Raw genomic sequence first — 12,866 nt, 5'->3', positions numbered from 1 at the left:
TAAAGTTATCTTATTTTATAGTAGTAAATAATCTTAAACCTAAGAAACTATTATACTTTACTTAAATCCTTAATTTAAAAGAAGTTATATAAGTTATTTTTAAAGTTATTAACTTACTTAATATTAAGTATAATAATAAGTATATTATTAATATAAAGTAATATTATAATACTATCTTTATTAATAAAAATATAAAGTTCTTTTAGTAGTAGTTTAAACTTTAATTATTTAAGGATAATAATAATTTATTTATACTAAAGAAGAGGAGATTCTCTTAGTTTATAGAGAGCTCTTTTTAATTTATAGAACTAATTAGATCTATTATTAAACTTATAAAGTTAAGTAATAAAGATATCTTAATCTCTTATAAAAGTATTTAAGAAAGCTATAACTATATTAACTTAATAAAGTTCTAAATCTTTAAATACTATAATTAGTAAAAAGATTTATAAAGTAATAAAATTAGTAATAATAATATAAACTATCTTATTATCCTTATTTTAAAAGTTACTATAGATAACCTATCTTACTTTAACTCTATTAAGTTTTCTATCTATAATAACCTTCTTATTATATACTTATTTACTTAGGAGATATTTAAAGCTATTTAGAAGCTCTTTAAGCTATTAGTAATCTATCCCCTATAAGTTATTAACTTAAATCTTTATAATATTAAAAATAGTTAACTTTAGAAGTCCTTCTTCTATTACTTCCTATTTCTTAAAAGTTATAAATAAGTAAATCTCTAAGCTAAAAGCTTATAATAGGTTAGACGCTAAAAAAATAAAAATAACTAATTCTTAATCTATTTTATTATTAATTAAGTTAATTTCTATAGCTTTTATCTTACTAAATTCCCTATTAAACTTCTTTATATTATATAATATTTAAGTTCTAAATATTTAGGTTATTTAACTAAAAAAAAAGTAGTTACTCTTAATAATCTTATAAAGATAAAGCCTCTACTATTACTTTTTAGTCTTCCTCTTAGTCTTCTTTATATTAATTAAGGTATTTAGAGGGAAATAATAAAAGATCTTAGCTATAATAATATAATAAAAGAACTTTATTACTAATAAGGGATAATAAGAGAACTTTAACTTAAAAAAGTAGTAAGAAAATATTAATATAAAAGAAAATCTTCTTTTAGTATTAATTATACCTATATATTTATAATACTAATATCTTATATTAATATATATAGTTCTAGATCTAAAATTAGTAAACTACCCCTCTTTCTACTAACTTCTTCTTATTCTTAAAGAAGCTTATCTTCTTATTCTTATTTATTATTACCCTCTAATTCCTAAGTATCTTCTAAGTATAAATTATCTTCCTCCCTTTATAGTTATTCTTATTTAATAGAATAAATATAATAGTATAACTTTATATTTAAGTTATAAAGCTAAAACTTAGCTTTATAAGTTATAATTAGTAGTTTATTACTATACTTATAAGTTTCTAGCTTAACCTCTTCTCTTAGCTATAAATTATTAAATTTAACTAAAGAGAGCTCTCCTTTATTTTCTTTAAATATTATATCTCTTACCTATTAAATACTATTAGTTTTTTTAATAAAAATATAGAAAATATTACTATAAAGGCTATTATATCTTATAAATCTTCTAAGTTTAGCTTTAAGCTTTATTTTCTATCTTTTTATATATAGATAGCTATCTAAGTAAATATAGATATAAGCTTAATAGCTTTAGTAGTAGAGATAGTATATATATAGTTTTTTTATAGTAAGAGATATATTAAAAGTATTTATTAGTTTTTTATAAGGATTAATATTACTCTTACTATTAGATAATAGATTACTAACTTTAATAGAAATCTTTATTAACTAAAGCTAGAAAGATTTAAGAAAGCTAGCTTTTATATATATTACTTATACTTTCTATTATATAGCCTTATTAAAACTTTTTACCCTCTTATTCTATTAATAATAATTTAAGGCTACTATTTCTAAATAGAAGCTTTATTTTTAAGTAAAAAGCTTTATTACTTTAAGAAGAGCTATATTATTATCTATAATAACTTTAGAGAAGTAAATAATACTATTTATTACTATAATCTTTTTTAGAAACTAGCTTTATAGCTAAATAGCTATATCTTTCTTTAATTTAAATATTTAGAACTATCTATAAATTAAAAAAGCTTCTATAATATAGAGGCTATAAATAACACCTCTAAAGCTTTATAGTATTAGTTCTAAGAAATTAATTTAAAGCTTCTAAAAAGCTTAAGTTAGTTATTCTTATTATCTATTACTAGTATATTATATTAACTTTACTATAAAGTAAATATAATACTTATATTTTATAAGAAGTACTCTAAAGAGGTTTATATTAATATTTCTTATAGTAGTAATAATTATTTCTCTAGATAGATATTTTAGATAAATATAAAAAGTTTAATAATTTAACCTAAGAGAGCTAAATTTATTACCCTAATTAGAGGGATAGATCTAAAGCTAAGAGACTTATATATCCTATTTAAAGTTAGTAATAGCTTTAGATATATTTTTATAAACTAAGATATTATCTAAACTATTAAAATAGATACTTATCTTCTAAAGAAAATTAATACTAATAATTTATATTATATTATAAGGTTTATAGAGAGTATTATATAGTTAGAAAGTAGTTTTTTTACTACTTAGCTTAATAGTAATTACTTTAGCTATACTAATAGCTTAGCTAATTTAGTCTTTTCTACTTATATAGTTTATAATTAATCCTTAAAAGAGATCTTAAAGTTTCTTAAAAATAGAGAGATTATTAAGGATATACTTATTAACGCTAGTATTTAATATAAAGAAATCTATCCTCTTAATAGAAGCTATAAATATAATATATTAGCTTAGTTATACTTCTTAGCTATTATTTTCTTCTTTATTAGCTTCCTTAATAGTATTATATATAAAAAAACTATTAGTTTCTATTTTAGTAGTCTAACTAATAGAATTATAAATAGAATATTTAAGTATCTTTATTAGTTACTTCTTAACTCTCTATATATAGTTAACTTTATATAAATCTCTAGTAAGAGATTAAAAATTAAAATATAAATTAAATATTCTAAAGTTATTTATTAAGAATAATAGAAAAGTTCTTTTCTAAACTTAAGTTAATAAGGTATTTATAAAAACTTTAGATAGTTAGTTAATATTTTATTTAATACTTAAGTTTCTAAAGATACTATCTTAAGTTTAGCTTTCTAAAATAAATACTAAAGTAAATACTTATATTATTAATTATTAAATTATTAGTAGTTTATTTAAATATTTAAACTTATTATATACTAAAGTATAATATTTAAAGTATTTAAAAGAATACTTATTATACTTCTTAAAGTATTAAGTTATCTTTCTATAATAAGAGTTATATATTTTATACTTATAGAAGTTCTTAAGATACTTAGTATTATAAGAAGTATAAAGGTTCTATAGTTTATTAAGTTTAGTTATTTAAAGTTACTTTTTAAAGAGAAACCTCTTTTTATTTAAAAAAGTATTAATACTTTAAGAAGTTTATTTATATTATTCCTTTTTACTAAAGCTTCTAAGTTCTTATAAGAGGTTATTATAGGTTTAAAGTTTTATAATAAAGTTATTCTCTATAATATCTACTTTTACTTAATTAAAACGTCTAAAACTTTAAATAAGTTTATAAGTAAAAGCTATAGTTAATAAGCTTATACTAAAGCTATTTAGTTTATTAAAAGTTAAGTAAAAATCTTATATAAAATCCTTAATATTACTATAGTTAACTCTAGTTATTCTATTCTAGTTATTATAAACTTTACTTATAGCTAGCTTATTAAACTTCTAAATATATTCTTTAGTTTTAATAAAAATATAGAAAGCTAAAGCTATAATAGAAAAACTATTATTAATTATTTCTTCTAAAAGATTATATTAAATCTTTTCTATAAATAACTATTTAGTAAATATAAAACCTATAAATATTAAATTACTTAAAAAACTTAAATTTTTAATTATTACTACTTTATTTTTTTTAAAAACTATATCTTTATTATATCTATTTAGTATCTTTTTAGCTATTAAGTAAAAAAATAATCTTATTACTTTAAAAGTATTCTTAAGATTAATCTCTTATAGTTTAAAATTTATAACTTTAATTAGTTTAAAAATAGTATTATATATTAAACTTCTTAGATCTAATTTTTTATTAACTACTTTTTATATAGTTACTTTAACTATAAGGTTTATAGTAAAAAAAAGAAAAAGGTTAATCTAAAATAATCTCCTTCTAATAGAGCTAAAAGAAAATAAAGTTAGATTATTAGTTAAAGATATATTATTTTATTTAATTAATTTAGTAATTTAAGAGAGATTTAAATAATAGTTAAAAGTAATTATTAAATAGTTATTAAGTAGTTATTACTATATAACTATAGTAATTATTAAATAATTATTAATTTTAGTAGTTTAAAAACTAAAGAGATTTTATAAATAGGGGATATATATTATAATAGCTATAACCTCTACTTAGAAGTATTATTTCTAATAGCTTAGTAATCTATTAATTACTCTATAGTAATTACTAAACTATAAAGTTAAAGTCCTAATAGCTACTTAGGAATAACCTTACTATTTAGTAAATAGATTTAGGTATTTAGAGGGCTTATAACTTATATAAAGTAGCTTAATTAATCTAGCTATAAGCACTAGGCGTAGCTAGCTATAAAGTAGTGTGGCCGATCCCTTATATAAAGGCGGGATTCGGGCTGGGATTCGGGCCTCGGGCCCGGGCCCGGCCGACTACCGTCTCGCAAGACCCTAGGCGATATGTGTGGAGATGGATCTGATTAGACCTCGGCCCCATTCATCTACCGTCACTCGGTATCCGAACGCCGGAGGTGGACTTCTCACAGCCCCATCCTCAATTCAGTCTGCCATCGATCTCAGGGTGGAAAGGAGCCATTATCACACATTTAGTGAGGCGCGACCGTGTGTCATGTTATTATTCAAGAAGTACATCAATTCCATCAAGATCCGGCCCATCACCCACAGCTTGGCAGCAGTCCCGTTTCACCGGTCACCAGCCGCCGCGGCAAAAACAATAACAACCACAGCAACCATGAAGTCGGAAAACCCTGACGCTAAGCACTTCCTCTCGATCCCATGGGCCGCGGCGCATATCGATGCGCCGGGGACGGTCCGCGAGACGGCGTCATCGCGGTTCCCGAAGCAGGACACCGAAGACGAGCTCTTTTCGACAACGCTGCACACCGACAAGACCATCGCGGCGTTCCTAACGCTGTACAAGCGGCCATCCGCTGCTTCCGGGGAGAACATGATTCGCGAGGTCAAGGCATTGCTGACCCTGCGGCACGGGGTCAACGGGTACCCCAATGTCTCTCACGGGGGGATCGTGGCTACGATTCTGGACGAGGTTATCGGGCTGGTGTTCCCGGTAAACAAGATCAACGGGCTGATCCCAGACGGGGCGTACATGACGGCGTATCTCAATACGCAGTACGTCAGGCCCGTTCAGACGCCGCAGACCATCTTGGTGGTGGCTACGGTGAAAAGGGTCGAAGGGCGCAAGTACTGGATCGAGGGCGTGATTGAGGACAAGGACGGCCAGGTCTTGGCCAAGGCGGAGTCGTTGTATGTCAAGGTTAAGGAGAAGCTGTGAGTGATGAGAAGGGTGGTGCGCAAAGGGAAGCTGCAGCTTGCCGGAAGTATCTAGATATTCGGTTTTTGTATAGAGTAGACATCGGAAGGCCGGTATTGTTTTGAGTAGATGTGATGAACATGAAAGAACGGTCCAATTCGGTATTAGAGTCTGGAGAAAAGCAAAAGTAAACGGTAGATATCGAGGATGAGAAGATGTCCCAGGTGGCGCTGATGACGAGTATGATGCGGACTGATCAATGGGACCGCGTGCAGCGATAACGGTAAATTGAGATGACCACCTTACGTTTAAATGAACTTTTTTGTTTCTTTTTGAGATAGAGGGTCGGGCTTCATGAAGCGGGAGATTTGTATTTGCTCAAGAGAATCGCACAGGGAGCATCCGCCCCACCACCTAAAATGGTTCGTTCTGACCAAAACACCATGCCGCCATCACCATCTCTGGATCTCACATCGACATAATTCTACAACCCCCAAAAAAAATAAAAAAATAAAAAAAAGCAAAAAGAAGAAAAGGCAAAAGTTTAACAACGCGCTGCGATAGCGCGCCACCTCGAGCTTGTTGAGAACACACAAGTCAATAGAGACTCGAACTTGGTGGTATTTATACGGCCTCTGTCTGAGCACGCCAACTGTGCTTTTACCGACTGAGCCAGAGGCTCGCATCAATGCCGAACTTGTGATGGGAGCTCTCCTTTTTTTTTAGGGGGCATATACCTTTGCACGAATGTCCCAGCAGGGTGTGAGGGTTGAGTTGGGAAGGCACCTGAGGTTCGTGGTTGCCTTCGCTGTCCGGGTTGTTGGAACCACGGATCAGCAACCTACCTTATCAATGACCACAGAAGGTGGACCCATAAACACTGTCGATACTTGCTGGGCCAGATGCCTCCTGATTTTGCAGCTTAGCCTACGAGGTTCCTGTTTTCCTCTTATGCAGAGTTTTCCGGCCAACGTGCTGATAATACTTAACTACCTACCCTCCTGCAAGGGAAGATGAGGCTTCCAGCGATAATGAACCAGTGGAAAGCACGTAAACTAGAAGCCTACCTCGCTAAGTAAGGAGTCGGTTTCTAATACTTGATACGTCTTTCGAAATGGAGCTGCAAAACGCTTCACGCTGCATTTTCATGCCCGCCAGTTTGGATGCCAGGCGTCCCTACGACACCCGCCGAGTCAGGGCGTCGAGTATACAGGGTATCAAGCAGTGCTTAAGAAGTTTGTTACAGCAAGTGAAGCAGAGTAGAAAAGACCTGTCTATCCGTAGGTGCCGTCAATGTTGGCCGATATCGTAGACGTAGAGAGTGAGGTGAAGTTTGCAGAATACGTCTTGCGGCTCCGACGACGAGACGTTGACTGACCAAAGCGGGCCACCACGCTAGACCTAATTGGGACTCGATTTCTGGGACTTCGCCCCGGATCCACCTAAAATTTCATCCTTCATCTTCAATTACATCCGCCGTCTCACTCTCGCGTTTCCGGATTTCAACATAGACATTCCCAGTGCCTTTTGGTACTGACTCGGACCAAGTCTCAATCTACAGACACTCAGACGAATCGCGAGACAAACCCACTCACCAAAGCAGAAAGGCGGTGCACTCGTATCTCGTCGGCCGCCGAGATCATCTCTCACCAACGCCCAACACACACACACACACACACACGCCCTCTCTTCCCGGAAAATGGCTCCTAAGCGCGCCGCCGAGGGCGCAGCATCCTCGAATGCATCCAAAAAGTCTCGAAAGGGTTTTCGAGTTGGCCCAGAGAACCTGCCCGAGGGGCCCTGGCGTAGAAAGGGTGGGTTTCCCGTCTGCTGAACACAGCAATCTCAGTCGCTAACAGGCCTCACAGTCGAAAAGAAGAAGGCAGAACTCATCCACAAGGCCAAGATCAAGAAGCAATACGCCAAGATCAAAGAGAGGGAGCTCGCTGCTCAATCGTCATCCAAGAAGCAGCAGCTTGCCGCGAAGGACTCTAGCGACGATGAGGACGAACCCATGAATGAGCCACAGACACCAGAGGCACCTCAAGTGGACTCCACGTCACCAGAACTCGAACAATCTGAAGAAAAGCCGACGCCATCAGGCCCCGACCCCTCAGAAGTCCACCCGACCCGCTCAGACCTGATTGCCAACGACGGCGAGCTACCCAACCCAAACACCATCGCCGTCAAGCGCAAGCACGGCAAAGGAGAAGACGAAGACAACCATGATGCAGACAGCAAGGACGGCGAGGACGACGCGGGCGTCGACCGTTATGAGCCGCGCAAGCCCCGCCGCCCTCGCAAGCCAGGTTACTACGAGAAACAGCTGGAGCACGCCGAGAAACGCAAGGCCGAGGCCGAGGCCCGTCGCGCCGAGATCCAGCGTCGTCGCGAGGAGCGCGAGCGCAAGGTCGCCGAGCGTGAGAGGTTCCGTCGCGCCATGGCCAAGGCCCGCAAGGGCAGCGAGAACGGTCAACGGAAGCTTGGCCGGGAGAGCTCGTTATTGCTAGAGAAGGTGAAGCGCATGGTTGGCAACTCCAAGTGAGCAAGTGCCTGGAAGCGCATACAGTATGGCGGCGTAAATTTCTTTTTCAATTGCCTACACAGTTTGATACCACACGTCAAATATTACATGGTTGTAGGCATTGAGGGGTTGAAAAATTCGGTTCTTTTTTTTTTTTTGTTGCTTTTGGTTCTTTTTTTCTCCTCAGAAAATGAGATGGCTAAACCATCCGCTTGATATTTGCAACGGTACTGCTTCAAATGCCCTTGTTCCGCAATGTCACCCCTCCTGTGTGCAGCTATCATGCCTCCCGTCAGCCATCCTCATTCTTCGTCATCCACTCTGCGTCATCGTCTGCACCACCCCTTCGACAGCTCGCTAAAAAAAAGCCCGCCACAAATGAAGTCATGCTCAGCACTCGGAAGCCGACGAGTGAGAGTAAAAAGTGCGCTCGCAACGAATGTAAACATGTCCCGCCGATTCTTATTCCCAAACCCGCCGTCGAGAAACAAGAAACTCCTTCCGTGCCCCGAGGCAAGAAATGTGGATATCATTAAAGCTTCCTAGCATGGAACGCCCCTTTTTCTGCAGTCGTGGCAACGGTCAACTGAAAAAACGGAAATCCAAATGTGAAAAGTCAAAGGCCGTCAGCGATGGGCAGGTCGTCTCCGAGCTAGGAATGGTAAAAGAAAAGCGGTCGAAGGCGTAAGGTCATGGGGGTGTGGATATATACAAGTTTTCTTCTTTCCAACACGGCAATAGTCCATCCAAGGCCAACTGTTTAATCGATGAAGATGGCATGGGTGTTCTCAATGACGAACTGCACAGCCAAGTTCTTGGCGTGCATGTCTGTCATCTCTCGCTCGAGGCTGGTGTCTCTCATGATTGTCGGAGCGAACACAACCGCCAGGTTTTTGGGAGACATCTAAGCCGCCGGTTAGCTACACCACACACTAAGCCATTGTAAAGAAGACAAACCAAATTCTCGGGCTCTCTTTGAGCCACCCGCGCAAGATGGAACATGAGGAACTCAAGGCAGTCGCGGTGACGCTCAGGCATGGAACCGAAAACGTTGCGAAGGTGATCGCAGCGCTCAGTCTTATCCGTGATGGCTGAGAAGAGATTGTCAGTACTTGGGGTCGATTTGCTTCGGGAACAAACTTACCATTGGACTCAAGCACCCTGTCGTAGATATCAAACGTCAACAGCGGGATTGGAAGCTTCCTGAAGTATTGCTTCAACACACTCGTCACTGCCGTGATATCGAGGCCGGGGTCCGAGATGTCGTAATCCTCGCTCTTGTCAAACCCTTCCTGAATCATCTTCACCTGAGAGTTGCCACCCGTTTTTCGATAGATACCCTCAATGTCCATACCACGGAGCTCTACCTCCTCGATACAACGAGTGACAACGCTGGGAATTGTGCGGCGCTCGAAGTCGGCTCTCTCAACAAGGTCAGAGCCGAACAAAGTAGAAGGTGCCTCGGCAATTGCGGGTGTTGCCACATTTGTTGTAGACATCGACTTGCCGGCAGCCTTCTTTCCGAAGAAACCAAAGCTTTGTTGCGAAGGTGCACCTTTCTGGGCGTTGTTCGGAAGCTGAGTACTCGGAGCTTCGACTTGAGATACGGTCATGTTGTATGGCAAGCCGATATTGTCGCCTGTAAGCCCTGGCTGGTGTATGCCACGCTCACGATCATTCTGGAATGCGACAACGGCTCGGTTGACACCCTTGGCCACGTTCTGCGCCATGCTCTTGCCTCCCTTTTTCCAGTTGAACTTCTTGACCTGGGCCTTACGAATATCCACAACCGTTGGCCTGGCCTCCACAACAGGCTCCTCTGTCTCGTGGACAAGTGTAGTGGTCATGCTAGCAGAGTCCGCCAAGTTCAAGTTAGATGAAGAGAACACCTTGCTTTGACTGTAGATGCCTAGACCGTTGGGTGACTTGAGTTCGCCCCCGATTTGAGACTTGAAGCGTTCTTGGATCTGGTGGGTGAGATCGTTATTCATGTCGGCGAGCTGGGCGTTCTTGGATGAAAGCTGCTCAAACTCGAGCAGAGCACGATCTCTGTCGGCGATAGCCTGGTTCTTCTCGTCGATCAACTCGTCACGCTCGGCGTGAAGCTGCTCGATAGCGGCGCTCATAGTCTGCTTGACCTTATCAAGCTTCTGCACGAACTCTTTGATCGCGGAGTCCTCGAGATCGCGGGGATCCACAGGCTTCTTCGTTTCCTTCGCACGTTCGACGTATCCAGCCAGTACCTCCAACTGCCTGATCATAATCTCAGTCTGGGTGTCCAACACCGAGACGGTCTTGCGCTTCTCGATTAGGGTCTTGTTCAGTCGCTTCAGGTCCTTCTCAGATGTGAACTGTCTCTCGAGCTCCGCCACGCGGTTTTCCGAGTTTCGCAGCTGCCGCTTAAGCAGAGCTGGATCGTCGCTTGAGTGAAGCGAGATAGGACTGCTGATAATCTCGTGGTTCGATGGATCCTCGGCGATGGGCGTCTTTGGCCAGCGAGGGGATGGTGTACCACGGGTGGTCTCGCTAATACTCCTTGTGTGGCCGGTAACTCTGTGAGGGTGCTGAGGCATTTGAGGGTGGCTGGATTCGGTGCTGTTGGTGCGACCATGACGAACGGCGTTTGACACACGACGAAGTATCGATGAAGAACCTTCGTCAGTGCCCAGGATCCTAGCCATGTCCTCGTCCATACTGAAGTCGCCACCTGCACTCCATCTCGGTAGCTTGGGCGAAATCTTCTCTTCGCTTGACGCATTCGCCTGATCCTTTGCAGGAGGTTTGGGGGTTTTCGCGGGAGCTCCAGGCGGTTGCGGGGGTGCTCGGGGCTGCATGTAGGTGTCGCTGAGCTTGTGCTCAGTCATATTCGGGCGCGCGGCAGCGGAAAGTCCCGATGAGCTTGTCTCATCATATGTGTTGGATCGCCCAGCAGGGCCGACGGTCTTGCCGTTAGCTGTAGAGAGAGAAAAAGTTAGAGTCAATGCGTCCTGCATCGATATCAAACATGGGTTCGAGAGCACAAACCGTTGCGGGTGGGCAATTCCTTTCTGGTGATGGACTTGGCCGTCACGTCTGTTCGAGATGAAGAGATGGAATCCATGGAGGGTCGCACATCGCCTTCATCTCGCTGTCTCGAGTCCTGGGACGATCTCGGGGTTCCGTTGCCCATGCGAGGAGGAGAATCAGACGAAGGCAAGCTCGGGAATGGCTCCTTGTCTTTGCGCAGAACACCGTCACTGCTCTTGGCACTTCCGCTTTCAGGGGTCATGGCGGCGGAATGCGATGCGCTTCTTGGACTGATCAACTTCTTACTCTTGGGCGCATCCTGCAACTTGAACTCATCGATAGATGGCGAAAGCTTGCCGGCGGTCACCTTTTGTGTCCTCTCGTCGTTGCTGACTGATGCGCGAGGGTCTCTCGACGACTTGGATGTTTTGCGCAGCGGCAGCTTGACCGATCCCGACTCGTAGTCGGATGAAGTCTGACGACCCTTCTCTTGGAAAGCAATGTGCGGCGTTGAAGCCGAGGAATCGTTCTTTTTGTCAGTGTTAGCTCGAGGCACGCTGTTGAAATAATCCTTGTCTTTCTTGGAAGCGCCTGACAAGTTTTCCGACGTCGAACGCGGGGCGGTATTCGAAATCGGTGACGGATCCAGAGCCACCGGGATGAAAAAGCCGTCATCGCCACCGTTGGTGTCGCTGGCGTGATTGTTTGGGGCAACGATTGTCGAATTTCGATTGTTGCGGTAGTTGGATGGGGGCAAAGACAGCCCGTCCTTAGCATTATCTGAAGGGCGCTCAGGGGAGCGCGATGGTCGGCTGCTGTTCTTGGACGACGAATCGTTTCTGCTGTAGGCGGGGCGGGGTCGAGGTGACAATTCAGTCGGTGTATCAGAATCAGGGTCGACTCGAGTGTCGGAAAAGGCATTTGGAGGTATGGCATTGGGCGGAAGGGCGGGCAAGGACTTGTCGGTTATCATGGGAGACCCGTCCTTCTCCCGCGACTTGGCCTGGGCTGCTGCTTTTGATTTTTTCCTTCGTCTTGCCATGAGCGACTCGTGGCAGCTCATGCAGAAGATCCCCTGGGAGGTTCGCGCGTATCGCAGGTTCTCAATCTTTCTCTTACAGTTGCGACACCGGAAGCACGTCGCGCAGAACGCTTGGTCACCAGTGAGGATGGCGAGGTCTTCGATCTTGTTTCCGCAAGCACTGCAGCTGTATGTGCAGTTGTTGCAGATGAGCGACCCATCGCCGAGCAGGAGGAGGTTCGCGTCGGAGTCGAGGAGAGTGCCGCAGGTATTGCAGCGGAAGCAGTTGAGATGCCATCGGTTGCCGGCTGCATCGGGAGGAGACTCATTAGCATTGTTGAACTTGGAGACTGCCGGTGACATGGCCATGGGGGATAGCATAGCGATATTGGCAAGACAGTAGACGACGCCGAGCGGACAGCATGCAACTGAGTAGGGCAGGTAGAGGAAGGCGAGGGGGAAAAGAAGCAGCTGAGCAGACATACCAAGTTCGAACGCTTTGCCCTCTTCTAGGATCTAGTCGGGTAGGGCACCGCCATCAGTACGTGCTCGCAGACGGGCAGAAGTTAACGGGGGTGGGCCATCATACCTCTCCGCAGCCTTTGCAAGGGAAGACGTCGTCAGCGTCCATGGGGCTCTCCAAGTAGTCCTCCATGACGGCAGCCAT

The 12,866-nt window shown here is 40.6% G+C and overlaps 3 protein-coding genes across 3 annotated transcripts; 2 read left to right on the top strand and 1 right to left on the bottom strand.

Annotated features, from left to right (window-relative positions):
* Nucleotides 1–5,108: 5,108 nt before the first annotated feature.
* Nucleotides 5,109–5,669, top strand: vlmB-1 (Verlamelin biosynthesis protein B; the record flags this gene model as incomplete). The annotated part of the gene is made up of 1 exon (XM_036640107.1): nt 5,109–5,669. One exon carries the CDS (start codon nt 5,109–5,111, stop codon nt 5,667–5,669), a length of 561 nt encoding a protein of 186 aa, XP_036494255.1.
* Nucleotides 5,670–7,347: 1,678 nt separating this feature from the next.
* Nucleotides 7,348–8,193, top strand: CGCS363_v008257 (uncharacterized protein; the record flags this gene model as incomplete). The annotated part of the gene is made up of 2 exons (XM_036640106.1): nt 7,348–7,462; nt 7,517–8,193. The coding sequence occupies 2 exons, from the start codon at nt 7,348–7,350 to the stop codon at nt 8,191–8,193; spliced, it is 792 nt and encodes a 263-aa protein (XP_036494250.1).
* A 739-nt stretch (nt 8,194–8,932) lies between these two features.
* On the bottom strand, nt 8,933–12,866 carry rga4 (putative Rho-type GTPase-activating protein 4; the record flags this gene model as incomplete). The annotated part of the gene is made up of 5 exons (XM_036640105.1): nt 8,933–9,076; nt 9,130–9,263; nt 9,317–11,125; nt 11,197–12,715; nt 12,789–12,866. The coding sequence occupies 5 exons, from the start codon at nt 12,864–12,866 to the stop codon at nt 8,933–8,935; spliced, it is 3,684 nt and encodes a 1,227-aa protein (XP_036494251.1).

This window comes from Colletotrichum siamense (genome assembly GCF_013390195.1).
Source record: "Colletotrichum siamense strain Cg363 chromosome Unknown KSG_Cg363_contig05, whole genome shotgun sequence".
In the NCBI taxonomy this organism is placed as follows: domain Eukaryota; kingdom Fungi; phylum Ascomycota; class Sordariomycetes; order Glomerellales; family Glomerellaceae; genus Colletotrichum; species Colletotrichum siamense.
This window is presented reverse-complemented; position numbering and strand designations above follow the sequence as displayed.